Here is a 26,679-nt window from a genome sequence, read left to right on the forward strand (position 1 = left end):
AGGAAGAGGGTAATGGGAAGAAAATGAAAGAAAAAATACATTTCACCTGTCCAGTTTCACTTTAGGTGTGACGGCTACCTGAGGGCTCTGTGGAAGCAGAGGCATTTTACAAGGCATTTCTAAATATCACAAGGAAGTAGGATATAGCAGAAAAGCAAGGAGTATGTGGGTTTCAGATGAGTAGGACTTTGATCCTGGCTCTGCCAAAAATTAAAGGATCCAACAAATCGGCATATCCTCTGCCAGCCTTAATGTAAGGTTCAAACAAGAGTGAAAACTTACTGAGAATTGTACCTCTGGAAGTCTAGGAAAAGCAGAGAAAGTGTTGTAAATCATAAGGCAAGTAGTATCAGAATTTTCACTGGACAAGACGGAGTTGAAAACTACAGGCCAGTGAAATTCATCAGCCCTAGGTGAAATTCTCTAATGTGACCAGTTGGAAAAGGAAAAGATAGCACCAGATTTAGTTTTTTTTTTTTTTTTTTTTTGCAGGAATACCAAGTAGGAGGATGCTGCAGACACAGCAAATTCAGATTTCAACAGGACATTTGCCAATGCATATCGTAGACAAGAAAGTGAAATGTAGGCTGGATGATGGTATCCAGGCTTGTTAAAGACCAGGCCCAGAGGGGGCTGATGAGCAAGCCCCCCTGCCCGGCCCAGAGGAGACTTCTAGGAGCCTGCTCCAATCTCCTGCCTTGGCCCAGGCAATTCAGGGTATACCATGCGCAACTTGGATGAGAATGCAGCCACACACTCATAGAAGTTGTGGATGACCTGAAGCAGGAAGGGAGGCCTAACACACTGGATGACAAACTGAGTACAGAATAAATCTAAAACTCAACAGGGGGGCTTCCCTGGTGGCTCAGATGGTAAATAATCTGCCTGCAATGCAGAAGACCCAGGTTTGATCCCTGGATTGCGAAGATTCCCTGGAGAAGGAAATAGCTACCTATTCCAATATTCTTGCCTGGAGAATTCCATGGACAGAGGAACCTGGCAGGCTATAATCCATGGGATTACAAAGAGTTGGACACAACTGATTAACACATACAAACACTGAAGTCTTGTAGTGGAGTTAAAATAAGAACAAGGTAAGAATTAATTTAAAAATGTCTTAACTATATCAATTATAATTGGAGAGTTGGTCATGTAGAATGCCAAGAAGCATCTTAGGTAAGGTCCATTAATCCTTTGGGGCTTCCCAGATGGCACTAGTAGTAAAGAATCCACCTGTCAATGCAGGAGAGGCAAGAGACACAGGTTCAATCCCTGGGTCGGGAAGATCCCTGGGTCAGAAAGATCTGGAGATAGAAATGGCAACCCACTCCAGTATCCTTGCCGGGAAAATCCTATGGACAGAGGAGCCTGGCGGGCTATAGTCTATGGGGCTGCAAAGAGTTGAACGTGACTGAGCACACAAGACTCACTGAATTGAGTCCACATTCACTTGCTCTTGTAAATCCTTTGGGCTAGCAAAAAAACTGGTCCCTATACTCTGCCAGTCAGTCCACATTTTGGGGGGGACAGTCTATAAACAAAAAGGTGCCCAGTGGTCAGTGACTAAGTTCATAAGGGGACATGACACTATTCGGCTGAAGCAGGAAGTAGCTAAGATTCAGCAGCATGGAAGATAAAGGATGTAGAGGGGAAATTGATGAACATTTATCATTAACTCTCTAAAGGGCTGGTATGTGGAAAAGAGATTCAACTTTGTGGTTCTGCAGGAGGTACTCCACAAAGGCATATTTCATTTTGGCATAAGCAAGAACTGACCATCAATTATCACCCTGTGAAACAGTGAATTCCAGGTTTCTGAGCATATAGGCAAAACAAAAGACAGCCACCAATGTCCAGATTGTTGTATAGCAGTTAGTTCATGCCTCTGGCAAGGAGCTATAACTGAGGTAATCTCCAACTCCAAGAGTCTGACTTTTTGTTCCCTGTGGAACTGGTCGGGTTTGGGTTCCTAAAACCAAACAGTCCTCTAATTATGTGATCATTCTTTGGCTTTCCTTTTGATGTGTATTTACTATCATATTCCATTTGAGGGAAAAAAAGCAGTTCATGTTAACCAAGTTACCCAAAGGTTAGGATAAAATTTAAAGGTTTCAGAAGGCAATGGAAGTTATTTTAAATAAAGTGTCAGTGACTGATACAAAATATTGTCCAAGTTACAGTGTGTCATACTCTTGGGGATGCTTCTTTAAGTACTATTTGATCTTCTGGTACATAGATAATTTCCAATTAAAAAAAAAACTATTGCCAGCAAGGTTGAGGCAACAAAATGTTTTCCCCATTGACCTAAAACAACATTCACACATCTTGAGAATTACACATCAAAATAGCCCAGCAGACCATTTAAATCATCTCCATAGAGCTTAGGAAATACGGACAGATAATGGACTAAATTCACTCACACTTTAAATGATGCAAAGAATTTTCCTAATTGTAAATTATTCTTAGGCCTAAAGGAAATTATGGATTTTAAACAGACTTTTCTGCTTATTGACCCTCTGGAATTTTCATTGTGGAACAGAAATTAATAAAAATTCTGCTTTGTCTAAGTAGACATACTCATGATCTGAAAGGGTCAAAGAACACATGCTTATAGGAAAATACCCTTCAGTATTTGTAAGAATGACACCAAGCAGTGAGCCAATATGTACAGAAGTGCAACTGAGCTTTCAGGCCTTGATACTTGATCACTTTGCCACAGTAACAGTATTTTAAGTATAATGAGGAATGTATTGGTGTAATGGAATATTAAAAAAGTAAGAAAAATAGAACTTTGAGATTTAACAGTTTGGTTTCCAACTAGAAGAAAACTAACTTAAAAGCAAACAATCAAAAATTGTTTCAAACTTTGAAAATGCAGAAGCAAATAAACATGCACCAAAAAGTGAACCTGACAATAGAATTTGGAGTATTTGGGCAATTGCACAATTGCCTTTAGAAGGAGAAACATTAGTGTGTGGGAACATGATTTGAACAACTTGGGAAACTAAGTTCCAGGGAGGGACTTTCACTGGGTAAAAATTCAGAAAACGAAGATCATGGCATCTGGTCCCATCACTTCATGGGAAATAGATGGGGAAACAGTGGAAACAGTGTCAGACTTTATTTTGCGGGGCTCCAAAATCACTGCAGTTGGTGACTGCAGCCATGAAATTAAAAGACGCTTACTCCTTGGAAGGAAAGTTATGACCAACCTAGATAGCATATTCAAAAGCAGAGACATTACTTTGCCAACAAACGTTCGTCTAGTCAAGGCTATGGTTTTTCCTGAGTCATGTATGGATGTGAGAGTTGGACTGTGAAGAAGGCTGAGTGCCGAAGAATTGATGCTTTTGAACTGTGGTGTTGGAGAAGACTCTTGAGAGTCCCTTGGACTGCAAGGAGATCCAACCAGTCCATTCTGAAGGAGATCAGCCCTGGGATTTCTTTGGAGGGAATGATGCTGAAGCTGAAACTCCAGTACTTTGGCCACCTCATGTGAAGAGTTGACTCATTGGAAAAGACTCTGATGCTGGGAGGGATTGGGGGCAGGAGAAGGGGACAACAGAGGATGAGATGGCTGGATGGCATCACTGACTTGATGGACGTGAGTCTGAGTGAACTCCAGGAGTTGGTGATGGACAGGGAGGCCTGGTGTGCTGCGATTCATGGAGTCACGAAGAGTCGGACACGACTGAACGACTGAACTGAACTGACTGAAAAATACTAAATCCAGTGTCTCATATAGTATATAATTTCAAATAATGTTTAAAGGCCAATAATTTTTTTTCTCTGACCTAGGTTGAGCTTAAGGGAAAAAAACATAATCCTAAACATATGTTTTACCTCATATGGAATTTTGTCCTACTAATCTACACATTGAAAATGTATTTGTTTTAGGGACTTCTCTGATGGTCCAGTGGTTAAGAATCTGCCTTCCAATGCATGGAACATGGGTTCGATCTCTGGTCAGGGAACTAAGATCCCACATGCTATGGGGCAACTAAGGCTGCCTGCTACAACTAGAGAGCTCTCACACCAGAACTAGAGAGAACCCCACACATCACAACTATTGCAGCCAAAAATACAATAAAATAAAATTTTTAAAAGAAAATGTACTTGTTTTATAATTTTAAAAAAATTTATTTATTTGGCTGCACTGGGTCTTAGTTGCAGGGGATCTTTAGTTGCAACTTATGGGATCTAATTCCCTGACCAGGAACTGAACCCAGGATCCCTGCATTGAGAGCAAGGAGTCTTAGACACTGGACCACCAGGGAAGTCCTGTAAGTTATTTTAATAGTCTGATGAGCTACAGCATCACAAAAAATAATTAAAACAGTATCCCCATTGCCACATTTCCTGTCTCATGAGAGTGTCTAAAAATATTTTAAATTTTGTATTTTTAACACACTGTTTTTCAAGGTGTCAAACTAAAAACTGACAAGTCTTCTTCCAATCAAGGAGCCACATGCTTGGGGCATTTGGTCAGCCTGTGGTATTTGTGAGCAAGGTCCACAGCCTTCCGTCCTTGTTGAAAGGGGAAAGACCACAAAATTAAATTCCAGTGATTTCCCATTTTCTTAACTCCATTGAAAAGGTAATTTATTTCTTCTTTGGTAAAGTTTTTACGAATTCTTCTTTTCTCTGTAATTAATGAGAATTGTAGAATATATTAGTACTTGCTAAAAAAAGAGATCTTGAGAATCAAATAAAAACTTATTCTAAGGATATGGATTACACAGTGAGAAAACTTCATGCCTGGGCTACTCATCATATGGAAATCCACTTCAAATGAAAACAAACAAACAAACTCTGAGCACCTACTATCAACCTAGATGCTATCACTGTGATCCTGCAATAATTGTAACTTAATCTTACGATAATCAAGAAACACAAAATTTTATAAACATTTGGTTGTTAACTCTTTCAACATTTCTGTGAAGACAGTGAACCACTTACCTGTCTTACAGCTACAGTCTTCCCAAAGGGCTCCATAACTTCATAGAAAAGAATATCAACACTTGTTACTTTAATTATCATGCTTGATTAATATTTTTAAAGGATTAAGGGTCTCTTTTGAAATTTGACTTAAAGAACATGTTCTTTACCTATATGAGGGCTCAGCTTGATTAAAACTAAAAAAAAAAAAAAAAAAAGCAAACCAACCAGGCTGCACAAGGAGGAAGTTTTATCTGGTTTTTAGGGGTAATTTCTACAACAGAAAGAATACACAGTTGGTATCCGTAAACAAATATTTTCTAGTCATGATTACCAGGAAATACTCTTCCTTTAAGGCTTTTAATTCATTGTTAATGCTGATGAGGAGGAGTTTTTGTATTTCCAAATAAGGCTGCTATTCACTCTAGTAGGACCTGGAATAACTGCTGGGACAACCTTAGAAAATCTTGCCTTTGCAGGTCAGGACTGTTAGTCCATCTCTCCTAAGATAGAAGCCACAGTTCAGATCTCTTAAATCAGAAGAGAAAAATCTTAGCAGCAGAAGGCCAAGAAATCAATGAAACAATGTCTAATTATTATCAAATGGTATTGCTTAGAATGTCAGATTCATGAAGACTGGGATTTTTGTCTGTTTCACTCACCATTATGTCCCCTGTGCCTAAAATTGTGTCAGACACATGGGAGGTGATCAATAAATATTTGTTGAAAGAAAAAAAAAGTTACTACTGGTAAAAAGTGTTTTAAAACTTATCACTGGGACTTCCCTGGTGGTACAGTGGATAGGAATCCACCTGCCAGTGCAGGGGACACGGGTTCGATCTGTGGTCTGGGTAGATTCCACATGCCTCAGAGTAACTAAGCCAGTGTGCCACAACTGCTGAGCTTGTGTGCTGCAACCACTGACGCCTGTGTGCCTAGACTCTGTGTTCCACAAGAGAAGCCACCTCAATGAGAAGCCCATGCATTGCGATGGAGAGTAGCCCCTGCTCTCCGCACAACTAGAGAGTGCCTGCACGCAGCAACGAAGACAAAGAGCAACCAAAAATAAAATCATATATATTTAATATATTTTAAATATAAAATTAATATATATATATATATAAATTTTTTAAAAACTCATCAATGAAATTACTTCTTACTTTTGGGTCTACTGGAAAACTGTAGTTCTCCAAGAAATAGATGATTTCAATTTGACTTGCTAAATGATCTCAAAACTCATTATAATCAGAACCAGATGGGTTATTATATCATTCAGGATATTGGGTCTTGGGGTGTTCATGTAGAGCCCATCCCCACTTTTCTACTGCAGTTGCCATTTCAATGACTTCTAACTTAAATTAACATCTGTGCTCAACTCCTCAAAGGTTTCTGCAGCAGAGTAGTGGGCAGCCTACAAGGGGAAACAGCTCTCTACATCACAAGGCTCCCTTCTGTGGCTTCTTTAGTGCTCTTTTTTATACTGATTGGGCATTAGAAGAAAACAGGGGGAAGAAAATAGCAGGGTAAAGTAGGCAAGAAGCCTCAGTTTTAGACTTATTTTTCAATCCATCCTAAAAAAGCCTTGTCCCCAAGACTCTTTTAAATACTTAGATGCTGCAATGGTCCCTTCTCAAAAGAACAGTCTCAAATTTGAGTGTAACCTATAACCAAATGAAAGGTAATGAATGTCTCTAGTATGAAAGGGATATTTATTAAGAGGGGGAAAACAGTACATCAAATATTCCTGGCCTACTTGTAAAAGAGATATGCATGCATACTAAGTCGCTTCAGACATGTCCCACTTTTTGTGATCCCATGGACTATAGTCTTCCAGGTTCCTTTGTCCATGGGATTCTCCAAGCAAGATTACTGGAGTGGGTTGCCATGCCCTCCTCCAGGGGATCTTCCTGACCCACGTCTCCTGCCTTCGCAGGCAGGTTCTTTACCACTAGTGCCACCTGGGAAGCCCCATAAGAGATATAAGACCAATCTAATCCTCCAGATGCCTAAATTTGAAAAAAAGCAGGCCAACTTATTATTTGATTTTAACTAAGCAGTTCTAACCTACAAAAAAGATGTAGGTGTTTATGAGTTGAAAATGATTCTAACAGTATTTAGGATCCCTTTGTATAATCAATATATAGGAATAATTATGTATATTTCATGAGGTTCTGCAAATGACTTTACTATGAAAAATGATTATCAAATATTTTCAGTTGTTTTATATTTGCTTTTAAGACATGCTGCTGAAGAAATTCTATTGTTAATTTGATGCCAATTCCTTGTCAAAGACAAGATTTCCAACTGCAACATTTCTATGGAAAAATATGTATTTTCTAACAGTTTCTACAGAAAATATTACTTCAAAAAGTGGGCTACCCTATACTGGTATTGCACTTAATTTTAATTTATATGCAGAAATTTTAATCTTGAAAAAGACCCAGTTATAAAAAGTAAATTTGAAATTTCTTTCAAGGTTTTGGCAGTGAAAATGGCCAAACAAAAGTGAGTGGCAAAATGTTTCCTGGATGGATCAAGTCCAGACCTCTTCACAATAAATAACAGAATGACTCTATAGTTACTAATGGCTATTAATTTCTAGGTTACTTTGACAAGTAATGTACTCAATTGCTTACTCTTATTCTGCAGGTACTAATTCCATATGAACAGAAGAAAATGGTAATGTTCTTTAAGTCTCATGATAAATTTGAAATGGTGATAAACCTGAACTGTTAACCCTGTAGTTTAAAAAAAAACTATAAATTAACTCATAGTTTGAGAAGTATATTAATTTTTAAGCAGGGATCTAAGCTTTATACTATTTGTCTTTTCAATTTTGATTATCTGAAGTGCTAAAATAGAAATGTGATACAGAGGAATGAACTGGGGGTTCTGAAGAAAGACAAACTTGCATTTGAATCTAAGTCCTGCCATTTGCTCACTGGCAAATTTTGGCTATTCAGGGATTTTCCTATTGCTATGCAACCTAAAAGAAAAGAAAGTAAAGTGGAAATAAAGTAATACCTTATCTTACAATTTTATTTTATGAAATAAAGGAAATAATGTCTATAAAACACCTAATACATAATGGGTTCTTAATAAATGTTAAGTTTTTCCTGCTCCTTCCCCAGCTAGAAAGCAAGAGATGAGCGAGTGGCATGAGGAAGGGAGGAGCGAAACCTCTTTTCTCAGGAAATATGACTCTTATCAGAGCCAAGGGTTATTATTTAGAAGCCATTAATGATGTGACTGAGAACAGTCATTGAGCTGTTCTATTTCAGGAATATATGAAATTTATATTTATTTAAAAATTAAGTATATTCACTTATTCTTCCAGGGGTAGTAGATTCACTACTGAGTTGACGTCTTCTACGTGGGGTCAGCAGAATTTCTGAAAAATACGAAAACATTTAGCCTACTTAAAGTATTAATCTGAGTAGTATCACAATTCCATTAGTATGATATTTCCTTTTTCCCCCTTCTAATGGGACTCCTTAGGTGGATTAGGAAGAATTTTTAAACCACCAGAGACTAAATCTACTCCCTGGGAACATTTTAAATTATGGTTGCTCAGAGACAGATTTTCTTTTCAACACTTTTTGTACCCTTTAGCTTTTAATATACTTAACGTTCTAGATCATAGTTCAGAAGGTACAGTCATAATTACAGTTTTTAAACTGCTGAATTAATTACTTTTGTTACAGATAAGTGATTTCCTTAGTTCACTTTTATATCTGTCTTCAGCTTCCACAATGACTTTGTGACGATCACATTGGTATGGGCAACAGTGCAAGAGCTTGCTAAAATTTCGACTATTCAGGGATTTTCCTACTGCTATGCAACCTAAAAGAAAACAAATTAAAATGATGCATAGATGTTATAAAATATTTAATAACAAATTTATGAAAGCAAATATCTTTATGATAGTAACAAGTGAAATCAGGAAGTTAATTATAAATACATCAAGAAACTCAAAGCCACATCATATGAAAAAGTAAAGACAACAAATACAAGTGTTGCCACAGAGGTGTAAACACTTATGGTGATATAGGAAAGGAGAGTCTAGCTTGGTCTAATTCTGAGCAGGAGTCACTGTCAGGGAAGATATCCAAAAGAAGTGACCCTTAGGCTCAGTCATCTTTTTTTTTTTTTTTTTAATATTATGGAACACTTCAAATACATGAGAATGAATGGAAAAGAATAATGAACCACCATGTTTCCATCATCTAGCTTCAACTATTCTTAACTCATGACCAATCATATTTTATCTTTCTCTACCTACTCAGCTCTGCCTTCCTGTACACACTGGATTATGAAGCCTGGAAGTTGCATTTGAGTATTATTTCATATGCATTCTCAACAGATAAGAACTCTTTAAAAAGTACTTATTTTGTCTTATTTTTTTAAACAGCAAAACCACTATCACACCTAAGAAAATTATGCTTAATGTAATCTAATATCCAGTCAATGCTCAATTTCCCCATCATTTTAAAACTTTCTTTTTATGGTCGGTTTATTTGAATCATGATTCAAACAAGGTTGACCATTACATTCAGCTGATACGTCTCTTGAGTTTCTTTTAATCTATCAATTCTCCTCTCTTCCTCTTTGTCATTTGCCTGTTGGAGACACCAGGTCATTTGTAATGTGCAGGTTCCCAAAGTTAGGGTTTTGCTGATTACATCCTAGTTGTATCCTTTAAAATGTTCCTGTGTGCCCAAGAAACTGTTAAGTAGATCTAGATGACTGATCAGATTCAGATTAACTTGTTTTTAGTAGAATTCCTCTCAGGTAGTACTGTGGACTTCTAACTGCATCATATTAACAGACACATAAAGTCTGACTATCTTTTTTTAAATTTTAACATTGATCAGTAGCTTCAGGTAATGTTAGCCACATCCATACATTATAAGGTACTCTATTTGCCTGTCACCTAAAGGAAAAGTTAGCCAGACAAAAAGTTGGCAGGGATGAAGACATTTTAAATACAAAGAACATTTTCAAAAGCACAGAAGAGTGAGAAAGTGTAGTGTGTTCAGACAATCATAGGTGTCATGTGTGGCTAGAGTATAGGTATGAGAAGTGTGGGAGAAAAGTTGAGGCTGGTAAGGGTTGCCAGGGGCCAATCAATAAGAGTCTTGAGAACCATCCTAAGGATTTTTAGCTATCTTCAAGTCAATGGGAGAACTGAGGGATATTTATCAAGCAGGGATATGATGTAATTTGTCTAACAGAAAGTTCAGCTGAAAAGTAAGAGAATCAGTTGAGGGATAACTCAAATAGTCCAGAAAATAAATGTGGGGATTCTGAAATACAACATTTGCTGGGAGAAGGCAGAGATTTCTGAGGTAAAATTGATGAATAATGAGCTATTAGGGTAAAAGACGGAGAAGGCAATGGCACCCCACTCCAGTACTCTTGCCTGGAAAATCCCATGGACGGAGGAGCCTGGTAGGCTGCAGTCCATGGAGTCGCTAAGAGCCGGACACGACTGAGCGACTTCACTTTGACTTTTCACTTTCATGCATTGGAGAAGGCAATGGCACCCCACTCCAGTACTCTTGCCTGGAAAATCCCATGGACGGAGGAGCCTGGTGGGCTGCCGTCTATAGGGTCACACAGAGTTGGACATGACTGAAGCAACGCAGCAGCAGCAGGGTAAAAGAGATGTTTAGGACAATGCTCAATTGTGATAGATCGAATGGCAGAGTCTGGAATAAGCATGGCACATTTTGGGTAGAACAGATGTACAGTAAAATTTTACAAGTGGAACAAGAACAAAATTCCACACAATTTTGAAAGCCAGGCAGAGAGTTTGATTTGGTGAGTTACAGAGGAGCACTGAGGGTTCTTTACCCTGGTAACATGATAAAAAGCACACGAGGAAGAGAAGTTAATAGCACTATGCATGACTTGGGGGTTGGTGAGACTTGAGACTGAAAGACTGCTGCAGAGTTGCTGGAGTAATTGAGGCATTAAGGAAAAGAGGCCTGTGTGGGAAAGAAAGAAAGAACCAAATCTGATAGACTAGAAATAGGGGGTGTAAGGAGAAAAGATAGTTATAGATGACTCAATGTTTGAAATTTGGGGGGCCAGAAGAATAGTGGCAATATTAACAAAAATGAAGACGCTGGAGGGAGGGCAGTTTAAGAGGGAGAAAGTTGTTGTGTTTTGAATATATTAAACTTGAAATAACAAGATATTAAAGTGAGTATGTCCTGGATACAGGTGGAAATGGCAGAATGTGGCTATAACCCAAGGTACAAGTGAAGTGTGGAGATACAGATTTGAAATCATTAGTAAAATGAGAGATGATACCAAAAAGTATATGTTGCAGCAGAGTTGAGTAAGTGCTGTAGATTATTTAGTGGGGGAAATACCTGCAGAAATCTGGCAGGAGGAGAAAGATCAAGGAATAACAGATGGCTCAGTAGTAAAGAATCTGCCTGCCAATGCAGGAGACAGAGACACAGGCTCGATCCCTGGTCAGGAAGATCCCCTAGAGGAGGAAATGGCACCCCACTCCAGTATTCTTGTGTAGGAAATTCCATGGACTGAGGAGCCTGGCAGGCTATAATCCTGCAAAGAGTTGGACACGACTGGTGGAAAACAGAAGAACAGTAGTATTTTGAGCCTAATGTGGAATAGCCTCAATTTTCTCCAAAGGGCAGAGTGTGACAATAATAGTAAACAAAGAGCAAATGCTTGGATATGAAGAAGAAAGGATGGAGTAGGCACTGAGGACCCCGAAGAAAAAAGAAATAATGGGACATGGAACACTAGAAAAACTTATAAATTTACTATAAATATAATAGACAGTTAATGTCTATGATTTTCAGAACATAATCCAGAATATATACCTATTTATTGACTCTCTGAAAATACAAAAAATGTTTACCTTACTCAGTAAAGCTAAACTTATAGATGGTGATAAAAAGAGAATTATAAGGTAATTTTTAAAAACTATTAGCTGTGTTGACGCATATGAACAAATATTGGGAACACAGGCTACTGTAGATAAAAGGTATTAATTTGCATTTTTTATGACACCCATGATTGTTATTTCTCCAAAGGGAATGAAGTTTAAATCACACTGGTAGAACTATTACAAATTCTAGTTAACTTATGTCATATAAACTTTAATTATGAAACAATTACAATTAAAAAAATACTTACCTGAGCATCTATACCTCAACATTTTGGAACAACTGTCTGTTTCTAGAAAACTGATGACTTCTTTATTTATTATATCTGAACATAATGTAAATGGATCTGGAAAAAAAAATGCAAAATGCAAGGTATTTTTGATTAGTAAAAAGTATGTGACATTTACAAGATTTATTAATTCTGAAAATTTTTATAAACTGTAGCCCAGGACTACACATCCGTCATCCTAGTGGATAAACAGAAAGGTTCTGGATATTAACAAAAGGTGACTGAAGCACTTAGTTTGAAAGAGAGGTAGAGGCATGGCTTATATGTCAGAGAGAAGATATACCAATGTACATTTTTAGCTATATCACTTGAATATGTTCAACAATCAAAGAAGAAACATTTTTAGTCATACCTGTTACTGGTAAGTGTTGCTTTGTGTTTTGGGCAACAGGAGTTGGGTGTTTAAAAATATGGTCTCTAAAAGAAAACAGACACAAGATTACTATAAGTAAACACTGGTGTGTGAACAAATGTTTCTATATAAGCAGAGTTTGGCAGACAGAAGGAGCTGGCACCAGGATCTACCAAAACTCACCAAATTCTGCCCAAGTATGGAATGCAGCAGTTACATACAACCTTGTTTCTAAAAGTGGAGTTAATTATTATATATAAATAGATAATAAGGACCTACAGTATAGAATGGGAAACTAGATTCAATATCTTGGAGTAATGTATAATGGAAAAGAATCTGAAAAAGAATAGTAAGTGAATCACTGTTGTACAGCTGAAACATTGTAACTGTAACATCAACTCTACTTCAATTAAAAAAAAAAAAGTGGAGTTAAACAAGACTCCAAAGGGCAATAATACCGATGTCAGCAGAAACATGGGGGAAAAAAAAGGAAAATAGGAAAGAAGAAAAGCAAAAAAGAGGAAATAACAAATTCAGTGGGCCAGAGGGCAAGAAGGCTGGCGCAAGAGCATATTTCACTAATTCCCAATTCTACATCCCTAAGAAATCAAGTTAAAATTACATGAAGAATGGTTTGGAAAAGGAAAAAGGGAATGTGATGATATAATCCATCTTTCTAACACTTGGTTTACCCTACAACCTCCCAAAACATAGCAGCATCCTCTTCAGTCTCCCTCATAGTCCAGTAACTATCAGAAGAGCAGAACGCAAGATAGGTTCTTGGAAGAAAGCCTATGATTCCAGGTCCAGCCCCATAGGCTACCCGTGAGGGAGAAAGAACATGTACAGGAGAGGAGGTACAGGGAACAAATGAAAAGGTGAGCCTAAACCAGATCTTATTCACACCTTAACCCCATTTATCAAATTAAACTTACAAACTGGCTTTTGCCAAATTGCTGATTGAGTATCAATATGTGCATCGTTATTTCAGCTATAGACATTCAGTTTAAGTTTTCTGAGTATCCCTTCTAAAATTCAAATCTGACTATGCCATTTGATTTAAAATTGTCAATGGCTCCTTATACCTTGTAAGTTAAAACAGAAAATCTTGCGCATGACATGCCAGACCCTAGATGAATTGGCCAAGACTGTCCCATCCAAACCCCTTTCCCAAAACTTCCTACATTAGGTTCCTCCCCAAAACCATGTTTTATCATTTCTGTATCCCAGTGCTTAAAGAGTATAGCACATTGTACTACAGGCACACACACACACAAATGCTGAATAAGTAAATAAAAGTTAGAAACAATTATTAAATTATACCTTGACTGAGAAACAAAGTTCTTTTTTTCAGAAGTTGTTTCTTCACATAGGTTTTGTTTGCAGCTTGAATTGGCTGTACATAAAGTCTTATTTTGCCCACTCTCCCTATAACAAGCATTAACTGGATTTGCACTCCGTAATACCATCTTCACTTGATCATCATTTGTACATGCTTTAGACATGACTTTATGGGACTTAGAACCATGTAGCTTTCTAGCCTGGCTTTTATCTTTATCCTCTGCTTTGGGAACACCACCGCTGCTATCTGCATGGAGGTGTTTCAGTGTATCTTGAATATTTATGTTCACAGATGAAACATTATTCTTATAATTCTCTCCTTTTATATTTTCCTATAATGTAAAAATAAGTAAATAATTTCAAAATAATCATTTGTTTTATAATCCAAATTACACTCCCTTTAAATAATATATAAAAAGTTTATGATTGTCAATAGAATATACATTATAAAAGATGAAGTTTACATTAGGGAGAAAGGGGACATTGGATAGTCAGATGGGAACATATATCTCACAGTTTACACAAAAATAAAGTCAAAATAAGTCATGTATGAATAGATTCAAGCAGTTCAAACACCTGTTGTTCAAGGGTCAACTATTACTTCTCCATTCTTTCTCTTTCTCAAACCCTTACTATATAAATGATAGATCTCATGACTCTATCCTCCATGTCTCTTATTTTTTCAGTCATTATTTCCACTTTTTAAAATATTTATTTTAAGCTGCTCTACAGTTGTGGCACCTAGGCTTCTCTGTAGTTGTAGAGACCAAGGTTCTGGAGTGCCTGGGCTCTGCCGTCTGCAGCAAGAAGGCTCTCTAGTCGTGAAGGCCAGGCTTAATGCCCACGTGGAATGTGGGATCTTAATTCCCTGACCAGGAATTGAACCTGCATGCACTGTATTGGAAGGCGGACTCTTAACCACTGGACCACCAGGGAAGTCCTTCATTTTCACTTTTTAAAAATATTTTTTTTCTGTGTTCAAGGATGATTCCTCAAGTATTACTATTGAATTTTAAATTTAAAACCATAAAAATAAAAATTAAATTTGTAAGAAAAATATTTTACCCTCCAACTTCTATTATTAAAAAATTTTTGAAAAAAGTTCTGTATTATTTGAAACAAAAAAGCCAACCTCATTTCCTTCTGTTTCAAGTTCTTCTATTCTGTGTAAAATTTCCTTTGCTTTCTTCCAATAATCTTCAAGATTCTTCTCTTTCATATTTATGTCCTTTAAATGCTCTTCATTTTTATCAAAAGAATATTCTTCTAGGCTTAGAGATAACTTCTCAGCTTTGAAATATGGAAAAAAAAATAGTGAGTTTATCCATTACTAGAAATGCTATTTGAACACTTGAAATAAGGACAAACTCATACCCCACAACCCCTTCTCTAAATTTTGCACATCCAAACCATCTTAACTGCCTAATTGGTAACGAAACTAAGTGGAAAGAAAGTGCTTGGCAGAAGTTGAGGACCCGAAGAGTCATAAAATAGACTTTACTTTTCAGAATTATAGGGAAAAAATAGCATGAAAACATGTTATACCAGGCATATAAACATGCTCAAGTTTATGCATACTGGTTTTAAAGTATTTTTTTAACACAGTTTCCACAACTGTGGATTATAGGTTCCTTCCTATAATTTTAAATTTTTTTACGTATTGTGGCTGCAATTTTCCTTTCAAAAGACCAAACTCCTTTTCAGGGCTATTTCCGCTATGCTCCAGCCATCAATTCTTGGATGCTCCAGGTTGTCTCCTCTCACAGGACCTTTGTGCCTCACTGTTGCTTATGCTTGAGACACTGGACCAAGACAAACTCCCTTCTTTTCACCTAATTAACTCTACATTCAGATCTCAGGTGAAAAATCACTTCCTCCCAAAGCCTGTTCTGCTCCAAGTCTAGGTCACTGTCTTTTATTACAGGTTAAGATCTGTGCTCCATCCAATCTTAACCTTTGCATTAATTTATAATAATATATTCATCTACTTCCTATTTCTCCAGTTAAACTGTTCTATGAGCACATAGACTGCTGTACCTTATCACTGTCTCCCTAAAGCCTAGCACAGTGCCTGGCAAATAAGAGGCACTCAAATATTTTTTAAATAAATAAATGAAAGTACTTTATATTATGATTTAATCCTAAGTCACCTGTAGCCCTCAGATTTAAGTCCTACAACTAAATCTGTCCACAGTGCATTAAATAAGTGAATTATCTATACTGTTGCTCCCTTCCACAGAAGTTTTTTTATATGCTGTAATACTCTAGCTGTCATGTCAAAATTATATAATCTACTTTTCAAATGTAAGAGGAGGCTGGGAGCTAAAAAGCAGATGTAAATTCTCTTTCAAAAACTTTGGTAGGCATTTTTTTAAGTAATAGTAAACTTACTAATTTTTTTGCAGTTGTGAAGCACAAAAGTGGCAGCTTTGTTTAGTTCCTCACTCTGAGATTCAGTTAAGGCTTGTATCATGAGTGGAAGGCCATTGTTTTTAAAAAAGTCATACTGATTTTCCTCTGGAAAACACATCAAAAATTAAAGTAGAAAATAGTTATTTCATCTTTCTTTTGGGTGTGCCATGGGGCTTACGAGATCTTGGTTCCCCAAGCAGAGATCAAACTGATAGTGAAAGTGCCAAGTCCTAACCACTGGACCATCATGGAATTCTGAGAGTTATTTTATCTTAAACTATATGCATGAGGTCATAATTCTTTCTTGTGATAATTATCAACATAGTTCAAATTTAAAAATACAGAAAAACAAAGTTTCAAAAGTATTTTCAATTTAGAAAATAATCTACTTACATAAGATACCTACGTCTCATAAGTGATAATCTGTGAAATACAGCCACAGAGTAGTGTCATATCTCATAAGAGTAAATGAACTGTCCTCACTTGGTTTAAAAAAAGGTTTAGTTGCCAATTATACCGCAATTAAAAAATAAAAATTAATAATTTTAAAGGTATGCTGCTAAGTCGCTTCAGTCATGTCTGACTCTGTGTGACCCCATAGACGGCAGCCCACCAGGCTCCCCAGTCCCTGGGATTCTCCCGGCAAGAACACTGGAGTGGGTTGCCATTTCCTTCTCCAATGCATGAAAGTGAAAAGTGAAAGTGAAGTCGCTCAGTCGTGTCCAACTCTTCACGACCCCATGGACTGCAGCCCACCAGGCTCTTCCATCCATGGGATTTTTCAGCCAAGAGTACTGGAATGGGGTGCCATTGCTTTCTCCGTTTAAAGGCATAGTAAACCCTAAATTATATACAGGTGAAGAGAAAGTATAGAGAAATAAATGAATGGAGAGAATGGAAAATGAGGGGAGAGAGCAGAAGAAGCAAGAAAGCACAAAGAAAGGGAAATGGAAACATGGGAGGAGGAGAGAGAGAAAAGTGAAGAAGGTTGGAAAGGAGGCAAGTGACATGGCAGGAAACTAGAGAGGGAAAAAATGAAAGGGGAAGAGAAAAAATAGGAGAGAATGATAAATAGAGAAAGAAAGATAGAACTTTTTGAAGATTTTCAACAAGGGAGAACAGGATCATATCTGTGCAGCAATGTGAGGAATAGAATGAAAAAACGGAGACAGAAGGAAGAGGACACAAGGAGGACTCTCTTGCAAAAACCCTGATGAAAGATGTTGAGGGGCTAAGGGCTTAAGTTGGGAAAGTAGCACTGGAATTGAGTAGAAAATGATAAGGAAGGATAAACAGATGTATTCATAGAACCACAGGTCTTAGTGACTGACTGAATACCATGGATGAAGAAGGATGAGGAGCAATGAATGACTGGCTGGGGGACTAGGAGAAAGGCAACAGTACTTTTAAGTTGGGGAGGAAATAACAGTGTATTTCCACTCTACTGTTTTAATTAACATGCTAAATAAATCCAGTACTTACCACAATCCTCTGTACAATGACCAAGAGTAAGTATGACACTAAATTTTTCTCCTGAATCCAGATTGTCAAGAAGCAGCAATGCCAGAAGTTTTGAAACAATGTGGTACTTGGATAATACAACACCAAAAGTAGCTTAAAAAGGGGAAAAAAAAGAACAAGTACAAACTTACAGCTTCTCCCTACCTATACATATTTTCCAGATATTACATATACTATTTTTCAGATCTTATCCTGGGAGAATGATATTATATATCTACATAGTATCTAAAATTCACATCTCATATAACATGTAATATATATGTATGACTATAAACAAATGCATTATAATAAGATGGAGGCTTATAAAGCCCTCATTAATTCCTCTTCCCATACTAAAGACATTATACTAAAGCAAATTTTTTGAAGGATGCCTTCTCCTAAGTTGTCCTGTATAGTGCTGTGAATATGAAGTAATAATACTACCTTCCCTAAAAGCTGCTTACTCTCATCTTACATACCTTGTCTTATCTAGACTGACAGTATAGACCTTCCTATGTAATCAATTCCTGCCTGTCATTGAAATACACTACTAGCTGGTCGTGGTTCTATTGATGTTAATGATGCAGTGAAGCATACTTGAATCTATACTGAGATGTGAAAAATTCAAGAAGTTACACTTCTCATGGGTTGTTGTTGTTTTTTTTTTTTGCAGTTTTTAAAAACAGAGTTCAGAATCCAATAGTCCTGATAGCAACAAAAAGGTTGTGAATTCCTCAGAGGACTATGTCGTAATGATTTTTTTATCTCTAGAGCTTACATAGAGCCTAGCACATAACTGAATTTTTAAAAAATGATCTACCATTTTTTTAAGTTATTTATGAATTTCAAGAACTGCTTATTACAAAATTTGTGGACTATCATTCTTCAGTATTTGTACATGTGAGAAGCAGCTATGAGTTCTAGTCTAGTTCAGCCACTCAGTTGTTATGGTAGGATGAGTCCAACTCATACTTAGCAGATAGAGGCATACCTTAATTCTTTACATCATTTTTTAAAATCTATAGCCATAAGTTCTAGTCTGGTTCAGCCACTCACTAGTTGTGGGAGGATAAGTTCCTCTCATACTTACTGGATAGAGGCATACCTTAATTCTTTATCTCATTTTTTAAAATCTATAAATCGGACTTTCCATTCCCTATGTCTCCAAAATGTCCCTTGATTTCTAATCTTTTTCATTTAATGCTGCTTTGTAAGTGAAACAAAGATTTAAGACTGACAGACTCTTCTCTTGATTCTATCATCAAATCTGAAATCAGAAGACCTAGATTTGAATCCTTAAGGACGTCATAACCTCCATGAGAAAATAAGGAGTCGGACTAGATAATTTCTAAGTTTCTCTCCCCCTTATGAGAAACTAGAAGTCCAATCCATGTTTGTGTTCAATACCATTTCAACACTCACCATGCCAAATTCAAACAAAATGCAACTGTGGAAAAATTACTAAGCATTTTCACTCACGATTATCAGCGATGCATGCATCCACTGTCTTTGTCACCACCACTGCAAGTTTAGCACTGAAAGGAGTCTTGTGTGAATCAGATTCCAGTTGCACAAGAACTTGAGACAATACATCCAGTCCACCCACAGATATAAAGTATTTCTGAACATAAGCTTAAGGAAAAAAGTAGCAGAACTATTAATACTTCAAATAAGACAAGTATATGGTTTCATTAAATTAACTTGTACTAAATATAACATTAACTTGACTTTTAAAAATACTTACTAAAAATCCCAAAATTAAAGAATGAAAAATCTAATCCTTACCTATGCATGTACATAATCACAAGACTGATTCTATTTACTTATACAAGAAACTCATTTCAACATAGTACAACCATATGTATAGTATAGTACTTCTTTCTTGTATGTTAGACATCTCATTTCATTGATCAAGAACTGGTAAATTTTGCAAGAATGATATTAAACTCAAGTCCTACAAGAGCTATAGATTCATTTATTTAGCTTGGTATTACAACCAGCAAGCTGCCTATTTTCTGAATTCCAAAATAACTCATTCCTCAGATTGGCTAAATCAACAAAAAACAAAGTAATTTAACTGTTTCAAAAAAACCCCACATATTTCATCCATCTTATTTAAGTAAGCCTAATTCTTTTACTTCTTAGAGCATAAAAGTATAACATATTACTGAGAGTCATAACAACTATTCCAAGCAAAGATTCAATGACAGATACATTTTTTAAAAGCCTTCAGTCTTTTGTTCCCCTGTTGAAAATGATTCTGATGGGTAAGTACCCCATGGGTCTATGCATTCAATAGTCTCTATAGCCCCTATCCAAGCAGGGGACATATAATCAATGGATATATGGGCTAATGATTATAATTCTGTGATAAACCTTCTTTCCGGTCTACCCTAGAACCACAAATTGAGCCAGGATGATTTAAACACAAAAAGTACTTTTTATATTAAAATTGTTTAATAAAACACAAAGCTCTTAATCTAAAAAAAATCATGTTCAAAAATTTCTATATCTGGGAACAGACTGTTAGGAAATGTTATTTAAGGCTATGTAAACATTTTCAGTTTCTCCAATTTCCCTGTGGCTTAGATAGTAAAGAATCTGCCTGCAGTGTGGGAGACCCCGGTTCTATCCCTGAGTCAGCAAGATCCCCTGGAAAAGGAAATGGCAACCCACTCCAGTATTCTTGCCTGGAAAATTCCATGGACAGAGAAGCCTGGTACACTATAATCCTGCAAAGAGTCAGACACGACTGGTGGCAAAGAGTCGGACATGATTGACCAACTTTCATTCATTCAGACATTTTCAGTATTACAGGGACTCCAAAATAGGTTTTACTAAAAAGTATTTTCAATTATATTCTATGTAATGAAAAATCAGACTTATAAGCAGAACATCCTAGTCTACACTTGTACAGAGTATTTAAAATTGTAGTTCAGTCACTAAGTCGTGTCCAACTCTTTGCGACCCCAGAGACTGCAGCATGCCATGCTTCCCTGTCCTTCACTATCTCCCAGAGTTTGCTCCAACTCATGTCTATTGAGTTGATGATGCCTCTAATCTATTTCATACCAATCCACTGAGAGTAATATGTTCCTCTATGTATCATTCATTTAAATTGGTATTTAAAGAAAGAGGAAATGTCAAAGCATCATGGAAATAGGTTTCAATTTTTGAAATTATATAGAGATATGTTCCTTTGCGTGTGAGCATGTGAAAGACAACTATTTGCTTTAAATATCTGAATATAGATATACCACCAGCAATGTGTGAGAAAGTTCTAGTTGTTCCACAACCTCAATATTTAATGTCACTAGCCTTTTTACTTTTAGTCATGCTAGTGAGTGTATAGTGATATCTCCTTGGGGTTTTCCTGGGCACAAGTTCTTTATCAGATGTACATTTTGCAAATATTTTCTCCCAGTCGATGGCTTGCCTTTTCACCTTAACAGGAACTTTTGAAAAATAAAACATTTCGATTTCAGTGAACTCCAAATGATAATTTTTTCTTTGGTGGCTCATGTTTTTGTGTCCTAAGAAATGTGTATCTACTCCCAAATTATAAAGATTTGTTCCTGTTTTTGTCTAGAAGTTTTATAGTTTATTTCTTATATTGAGGTATATAGATCATTTAAAGTTAATTTTTGTAGATTGTGTTAATTTTGTATACCAACTTCCCTGGTGGCTCAGATGGTAAAGAATCTGCCTGCAATGCGGGAAGGTTCAATCCCCAAATTGGGAAGATTCCCTGGAGAAGGGAATGGCAACCCACTCCAGCATCCTTGCCTGGAGAATTCTATGGACAGAGGAGCCTGGCGAGCTACAGTCAATTGAGTTGCAAAGAATCAAACACGATTGAGCAACTAACACTTCACTTCACTTCATACTGTATAAGGTAAGGGTTGATATTCATATTTCACAGATAGGTAAATACTTTTACCAGCATCATTTATTTAAAATACTACATTTTCTAACATAGAGTTACCATGGCATCTTTGTAGAAAATCAACCATATATGTGTGTGTGTATGTGTGTGTGTGTGTGTGTGTGTGTGTCTATTTTTAGGCTCTCTATTTTGTTCCATTGATCTATACCTACACTTACACCAGTACTACACTGTTGATTACTGTACAGTACATATTGAAATCAAGAAACATTAATTCTACAATTTTGTCCTTCTTCAAATAAATTTTACTATCCTAGCCCCTTTGCATTTCCATGTAAATTTTAGAATCAACTTGTCAATTTCTATAGAAAAGCCTGCTGAGATTTTGATAGGGAATGCTATGAATCTAGAGATGAATTTGAGAAGTGACATTATGACATAATTGAATCTTATAATCCATGAGTATGATATCTCTCCCATTAAGTTTTAATTTTTTTTTAATCTCAGCAATGTTTTATAGTTTTCAGCATATATATATTCCACATATTTCACTAAATATATCCCTAAGTATTTTGAGTTTTTTATATTATCATAAATGATAGTCACTTTAAGTTCGTAATTGTTTCCATATGACCTTGTATCCTGCAACTTTGCTAAAATCACTTATTAGTTTTGTAGCTTTTTGTAGATTCTTATACAATCAGGTCACCTATGAATAAGTACTATATTTTCTTCTTTCTTTTCAATCTCTATGCCTTTTATTTCATTTTTTTGCCTTATTGCACTGACTTGGATGTCCAATTAAATAAAGACAGTGGCCATCCTTGTCTTCTTTCCAATCTTAGGGGAAAAGCATTAAGTCCTTCACCATTTAAGTGTATTAGCTATAATATTTTGTAGAGGCCCTTTATCACATCGAGAAAGTTCCCTTCTGTTCCTAGCTCACCTAGGAACAGACAATCTTTTGTCATGAATGTCATGAATGAGAAAGTTCCTTTCTGTTCCTAGCTCACCTAGGAACATGACAATCTTTTGTCATGAATGTATGTTAAATTACGTGAAAAGCTTTTCCTACATTTTTGAAGATCATATTTTCTTTTCTAGTCTATGAATATTGTGAATTTCCTAACGTTAAACCAACCTTGCATTCCTAAAATGAATGTCACCTAATCAGAATACATTATCCTTTCTATATTTTGCTGGATTGATTTGTCAATATTTTGTTACGGGTGTTTATATCTATATATATATAGGATATTGGCCTATAGTTTTCTTGTAATGCTTTTTTCAAGCTTTAGTATGGAAATAACGCTGGCCTTAAAAGTTTGTTGGGAAGTATTTTTTCTACTTCTACTTCTTGAAATAATTTATGTAGAACTCTTTTTCCTTAAATGTTTGGTAGAATTTACCAGTGAAGCCTTTATGACCTAGAATTTCCTGTGTTAAGGTTTTAAACTACAAATTCAATTTCTGTGTTAGATACTGAATACTCAGGTTATATATTTCTTCTTGAGTGAGCTTTTGTAGCTTGTCTTTCAAAGAATTTGTCCAGTTCACTTCAGTTATCTAATTTAGTGGCATAAAGCTATATTCCTCATAATTTGGGCCTTCTCTCTATTTTGTGATTAGTCTGGGTAAAGGATCCATTTTACTGATCTTTTCAAAGATCTAGTTTTTGGTTTAATTTATTTCTCTATTCTGTTCTTTTTATATTTCATTGATTGCTAATGTTCTCTTTATTATTCCCTTTGTTATGCTTACATTGACTTGTTTTATTATTTAGTTTCTTAGGTGGAAACTAATATAATTGATATGGGACCTTTTTTCTTTCCTATGCAAGCCTTTCCGTCAAAAATATTGTGTTTTCATCATCATTAAATTAAAAACATTTCTAATTTCCTTTGTAATTTGTTTTGACTCATAGGTTTGTGTTTTTGTTTTGATGTGGGTTTTTAGTATTTTGTTGCTTAATTTCTAGATATTAGGAACTTTTCTAGATGTTTTATTTTTATTAATTTCTAATTTTTTCAGAGAACACTCTATGTGGGTTTTTATAGTTTTGCTATGTTTTTCTATGTATAAGATTTTAACTTATACAATAGTAAAATGCATCCAAAACGACCCAATTTACTTGGAATTCATTAATTAATTCAATAGGTTATGCTTTGAAATATAGTTCTTCAAATAAAGCCTGGAGAATAATGAATACTTACTGTTATTTGCAAGAGTGAGTCCAATAAATGAGCAAATAGGGCGAATTATCTCAGCTTTCATGCAATTTATCAGCCAGTCATTAGCATGCGTAAAAAGTGAGCAGCAAAGCATTTGATTTTCATCTGAAAGGGATAAAGGCAATCATATTTTAGTATACTTGGAAAATATCAGCTTTTTATTTGTTTTTAGTCTTTTTTTGTATTTAAATATTTGAGATAATTACCATTTTGAGGATTGTTGACACAGACACACAGAGTACTACACACTGAAGACCACAACTGATAACTCTGAAAAGCACTTTCATCTGACAAATTCAACTCATATTTTGAAAGAACAGTCCTATTAGGTTAAAGAGTAAAGAAAGTAATTAATACATATGTGTTAAGGTATTAAGCTATGAATAATTAATAAGAAGAAACATATATTTACTTACTTGAACAACTGTGATAGAACTGAAATACAACCTGTTTCTCTCACAAGTGTCTGTCCAGTCCCTTAAAAAAATTGCTATGTATTACATGAAAGATTTCTGTTTAGAAAATAATTTTGCACAAATGGAAAACAACATTTAAGCAGTACTTTTAATAAATAACTTTCAGCCATTTTAAAGTATTATAAAGTACAATACAGAGTTAAAGTAGGTAAAAAATATATAATCAAGATTATTATGGAAAATGTATTACTTATGCTTAGAGAATGACAGTATTCAAATTTCCTCTAAAAATCACAAAACATTTATTTTGCATAGTTCTGTATTATAGTACCAAAATATGCTCCAAAATAGAAAAAAATAATTTAAAATATTAAAAACTGAAAAAATAAAATCTAGAAGCATTTAAATGCATATAAAATTTCTAACAATTTGAAGATCTAAATAAAGCAACAAAAAAATAGCCTTTAGCCTGAGCAAGAGGTATACAGGAACACTCTATATAATATCTTTGCAACTTTTTGTGAAGCTAAGATTATTCCAAAATAAAACTAAAACAACAAAAGCAAAGTAAAACTTTAGCCAAGAGCTACATGAAATTTAAGGTCATTGCTGACTGATATAATGACCTTAAATCTGATGATAACTGAATGGCCAATTCAATGGAAAATCAACCAAATAAATTCATTAAATGGGGCTTCCCTGGTGGCTCAGCAGTAAAGAATCTGCCTGCCAGTGCAGGAGACGTGGGTTCGATCCCTGGGTCAGGAAGATCTCCTGGAGAAGGAAATGGCAACCCACTCCAGTATCCTTGCCTGAGAAATCCCCTGGACAGAGGAGCCTGGTAGGCTATAGTCCATGGGGGTCACAAAAGAGTTGGACATGACTTAGTGTCGAAACAACAACAATTCATTAAATGCTTCTCTTTTGCTTTTAATCCCATTCCTTTTCAATGCTAGTTAAATAATACAAATCACTTTACTATTTTTTAAATTAATAAATATTAAATAATTAAAATCATGCTATATTGTCTTTAGAACCAGTAGTTCTAAAAAGTTAGTAAGGTTTTAAAAGGCACTGACTAGAATAAAAAGATTAATACTGTCCCAATTTATTATTTTAAAAAATATTTCTATAACATAAGAGAATGTACTTACTGTTATTTGAAACCAGAACCAAAATAACATAGACAGACATTCTTTTCAAATTTGTGTTTGAATCACTGTTAGATAAGAACCAAGTTAAGTCTTCAAACAATTCTGAAGTACACAAAGTCTGCTGACAGTAAACTGAAACATGAAAATATAATTTTAATTTCTATGTACTAGCACAAACAAGTTTTAAAATATGCTGAACAAAATATAAAATTGCCATTATGGATGGTTCTCAACCAAGTCTCATTTCACTGACATTCATCAGTCATATAACAAATTCTGACAAATTTAAGTGCTTACTCAATTAGCAGACCAAAGAAGCAGTATTTTAATCAGAAGGACTTGACCTAGCTCTAAAGCATGTATTGCAATCTCATAGAATTTTCAGTAACTACATTTCAAAATTAAGCCTAACAAAAATATAAGATAAAACATGACCCAAAAATTTGAGAAGTAACAAAATGTAGCCAAAAAAAATTAAGAAAATTCAGAAACCTGCTTTAGAAAAGGGGGTAAATGATAGTTGTGCTATTTGTAAAGACTCTTCTAGATATAAAAATATCTTTCCAAAAAGCAAAAATGATACCTACCTGATAAGGAGGGGTTCGTTGGTGATAATCATGCAATAAGCAGAATTGTAAAACATAATTTGAACACATATATCCAGTGTCTAAAACAGTTTTTAGACACTCTCAAAGGCAAAGACAATGTCTTATTTATCCCCAGTGCCTAGAGCATAACTTATTCTCAAAACAAGTGATGAAGTTAATGGATGAAAATATAAGAATATAAAGTTATTTGACAAATTGATGGTTTAGATTTAACTTCATTTCAGGTACACTACAAAAAAAATATTTTTGTCAGCCACACCCAAAACATGGAGAAGGAAATGGCAACCCATTCCAGTGTTCTTGCCTAGAGAATCCCATGGACAGAGGAGTTGGCAGGAAACAGTCCGTGGGGTCGCAAAGAGTCGGACACAACTGAGCGGCCAAGCACCCAAAACATCTTTATCCACATACAAGATGGTTGTGGGTTACCTTAATATTCTGATTCAAGTACCCAAATATACAGACAGTGAACAGAATAGAAAAACTAGAGATAGACTCACTAAGTGATAGTGGCTGCATCTCAAATCAATGTGAAAAAGATCTACTTTACAATAAGAAGAGTTGGGATAGCTGGATTGCCACATAAAACTGGAACCATTCATCATCTCATACCCCAGGAAAATACA

General features: G+C 35.6%; 1 protein-coding gene across 6 annotated transcripts in view; it reads right to left on the reverse strand.

The window, feature by feature from the left end:
• Nucleotides 1-3,106: 3,106 nt before the first annotated feature.
• The window catches only part of TERB1 (telomere repeat binding bouquet formation protein 1), a 34,172-nt gene continuing 10,599 nt past the window's right edge, over nucleotides 3,107-26,679 (reverse strand). For 3 of the 6 annotated variants that reach the window (XM_059877444.1, XM_005218839.5, XM_059877445.1), the window contains exons 5-18: nucleotides 25,446-25,577; nucleotides 24,292-24,352; nucleotides 24,082-24,197; nucleotides 23,858-23,980; nucleotides 19,238-19,390; nucleotides 17,741-17,872; nucleotides 16,238-16,363; nucleotides 14,979-15,136; nucleotides 13,829-14,178; nucleotides 12,506-12,570; nucleotides 12,115-12,210; nucleotides 8,632-8,781; nucleotides 8,264-8,329; nucleotides 3,107-4,644 (exon numbers count right to left, since the gene is read on the reverse strand). In XM_059877444.1, the coding sequence (XP_059733427.1) occupies nucleotides 4,457-4,644; nucleotides 8,264-8,329; nucleotides 8,632-8,781; nucleotides 12,115-12,210; nucleotides 12,506-12,570; nucleotides 13,829-14,178; nucleotides 14,979-15,136; nucleotides 16,238-16,363; nucleotides 17,741-17,872; nucleotides 19,238-19,390; nucleotides 23,858-23,980; nucleotides 24,082-24,197; nucleotides 24,292-24,352; nucleotides 25,446-25,577 (1,916 nt within the window). In that variant the 3' untranslated portion in view covers nucleotides 3,107-4,456. Of the gene's footprint in view, nucleotides 4,645-4,959; nucleotides 4,998-8,263; nucleotides 8,330-8,631; nucleotides 8,782-12,114; nucleotides 12,211-12,505; nucleotides 12,571-13,828; nucleotides 14,179-14,978; nucleotides 15,137-16,237; nucleotides 16,364-17,740; nucleotides 17,873-19,237; nucleotides 19,391-23,857; nucleotides 23,981-24,081; nucleotides 24,198-24,291; nucleotides 24,353-25,445; nucleotides 25,578-26,679 lie in introns of all 6 variants that reach the window. The other 3 variants (XM_059877446.1, XM_059877447.1, XM_005218843.5) reach the window with 3 other exon arrangements.

The sequence above is a fragment of the Bos taurus genome, chromosome 18, assembly GCF_002263795.3.
Source record: "Bos taurus isolate L1 Dominette 01449 registration number 42190680 breed Hereford chromosome 18, ARS-UCD2.0, whole genome shotgun sequence".
Taxonomy (NCBI): Eukaryota; Metazoa; Chordata; class Mammalia; order Artiodactyla; family Bovidae; genus Bos; species Bos taurus.